Source organism: Vigna angularis, chromosome 5, assembly GCF_016808095.1.
Source record: "Vigna angularis cultivar LongXiaoDou No.4 chromosome 5, ASM1680809v1, whole genome shotgun sequence".
Taxonomy (NCBI): domain Eukaryota; kingdom Viridiplantae; phylum Streptophyta; class Magnoliopsida; order Fabales; family Fabaceae; genus Vigna; species Vigna angularis.
In genome coordinates, this window is record NC_068974.1 from 26,817,246 (window position 1) to 26,819,205 (window position 1,960).

Genomic DNA, 1,960 nt, shown 5'->3' on the forward strand with positions numbered 1-1,960 from the left:
TGTCCCCTTCTTTTTCGCGTCTCAATTGGATTCTTATTTTTGTAAAATTAAATCAAATAGGGACTTTCCGTCAAATTGAGCCTAACGGCGTAAGTGTATGGTTAACGTGGAATGTTAATCTTCATTTTTAAATGACGTGGAGTAGCTTATTTAATGTAGATGATTCTGATGTGTCTTTTGATTCTTTTTTAAATAAAAGAAATTTGTAAAAATGAATTAAACATTAAACATTAAACTGCATACTTCCAAATCTTGTTTGGCTAGCAACCTCACTATCGAAGCAACTTCTCTTCTCCGCGTCATTGATTCTTCTTCTTTCTCTATCTCATCTTCCTTTAGAAACTCCTTCACTAGGCTCTTCAGCTCCTGGAGTTTGTCCTCTTTCTTCTTCGTTTCCGTGTCAGCTTTAACCTCCGCCAAGTTCAACAGATATTCGTTATTCGGCTTCATCTTGTGCCGGTGTTGTTGTTTCGATTGGTGGTGGTGTCTCTCAGAGTATGTGTCCGATCTCTCGGCGTAGCGGGAGCTGGCACCGTAGTTGACGGCATTGAAGATCTGCGTCTCAATAGGTCCCCTTCTTTTTCTGCGTCTCAATTGGGTCCTTAATTTTGTAAAATTGAATCAAATAAGGGCTTTCCGTCAAATTGAGCCTAACGACGTAAGTGTATGGTTAACGTGGAATGCTAATGTTCATTTTTAAATGACGTGGAGTAGCTTATTTAATGTAGATGATTCTGATGTGTCTTTTGATTCTTTTTTAAATAAAAGAAATTTGTAAAAATGAATTAAACATTAAACATTAAACTGCATACTTCCAAATCCTGTTTGGCTAGCAACCTCACTTTCGAAGCAACTTCTCTTCTCTGCGTCATTGATTCTTCTTCTTTCTCTATCTCATCTTCCTTTAGAAGCTCCTTCACTAGGCTCTTCAACTCCTGGAGTTTGTCTGTGTCATTGGTGGTGGTGTCTCTCGGAGTACATGTCCAATCTCTCAGCGTAGCGAGAGCTGGCGCCGCAGCTGACGGCATTGAAGACCAGGCGGCGGAAGGAGGTGGTGGAGAGGGAGTGCCATAGGCGGAAGTGCCCACCGGCGACGGAGATGCTCTTGGAACGGTGGTGGCCAAGGACCACGTTCTAGACGTTGTTACGGTGGAAGTTTGCCATCTCTGGTGAACTACATTGCAGAGAAAGAGAAAAAAAACTGAAAAAAAAAATGAGAGAGAGAGAGATGAGAGAGTGTCTTTTTTTCTTAGAGCTCCATGATGTACGCGTATATAGTATATAACAGATCCTCTGATCTTCCATGGCAGATCATCTTTCTGAATCCCCACCCTCCCAAGAAATTCAGGCCCATCTGGGATAACACCTAGCCTAGAAAGCATAACTGAAACTCACACTAGATCCATACGACTTTCAATATGCAAGTCCCCTCCAATTTTTATTTTGCTAGCCTTCAAGTTTTTGCTAATAGAAGTTGAACCTTTAGAAACTTCCTGGGAGAAAGCCAGCTCATCAAATAGTTCTTTAAGTTTTGGAAGAATATGCAATGCTATTAAATCTGCTCCAATCCGCTAACAAATTCCAAAAAGGGTAGAGGCAACAATCTGAAAGGGGGGAAGGCAACTAAGATTATTTAACAATTTAAGTGATTATCAATAGGATGAGATGCATTATGATGATGAAAAGGAGCAGACATCACCACACGAGAGAGAGAAGAGAGAGAAGAGAGAGTGTTTTCTTTTCTTGTTTTTGTTTGAGTGGGAACGTTGTAGAGAGAGAAGGGACCATTGAGTCCATGATTTTTCCTTCTCTATAATCAAATTCTGAACAATCATTCTCTCTTCTCAATCGAATCAACAATCATCACTCACTCCCTCGGATCAAATCCAGTAATCCAACAACAACAATATGCTTTGCTTGCAATTTATCAACAACAACCCTTTTAAGTAAGTTTAGTGTA

At 40.2% G+C, this 1,960-nt stretch overlaps 1 protein-coding gene across 1 annotated transcript; it reads right to left on the reverse strand.

Moving 5' to 3' along the window:
* Positions 1-216: 216 nt before the first annotated feature.
* On the reverse strand, positions 217-1,305 carry LOC128196702 (uncharacterized). Its single transcript, XM_052878208.1, has 3 exons — positions 1,287-1,305; positions 838-1,174; positions 217-601 (listed from the first exon to the last, which is right to left on the reverse strand). Exons 1-3 carry the CDS (start codon positions 1,303-1,305, stop codon positions 217-219), a joined length of 741 nt encoding a protein of 246 aa, XP_052734168.1.
* Positions 1,306-1,960: the final 655 nt, after the last annotated feature.

Coding starts and splice junctions, on each gene's coding strand:
- LOC128196702 (XM_052878208.1), bottom strand. Junction 602..837: donor GAAGTTGCTTCGAAAGTGAG/GTTGCTAGCCAA, acceptor TACAAAATTAAG/GACCCAATTGAGACGCAGAA.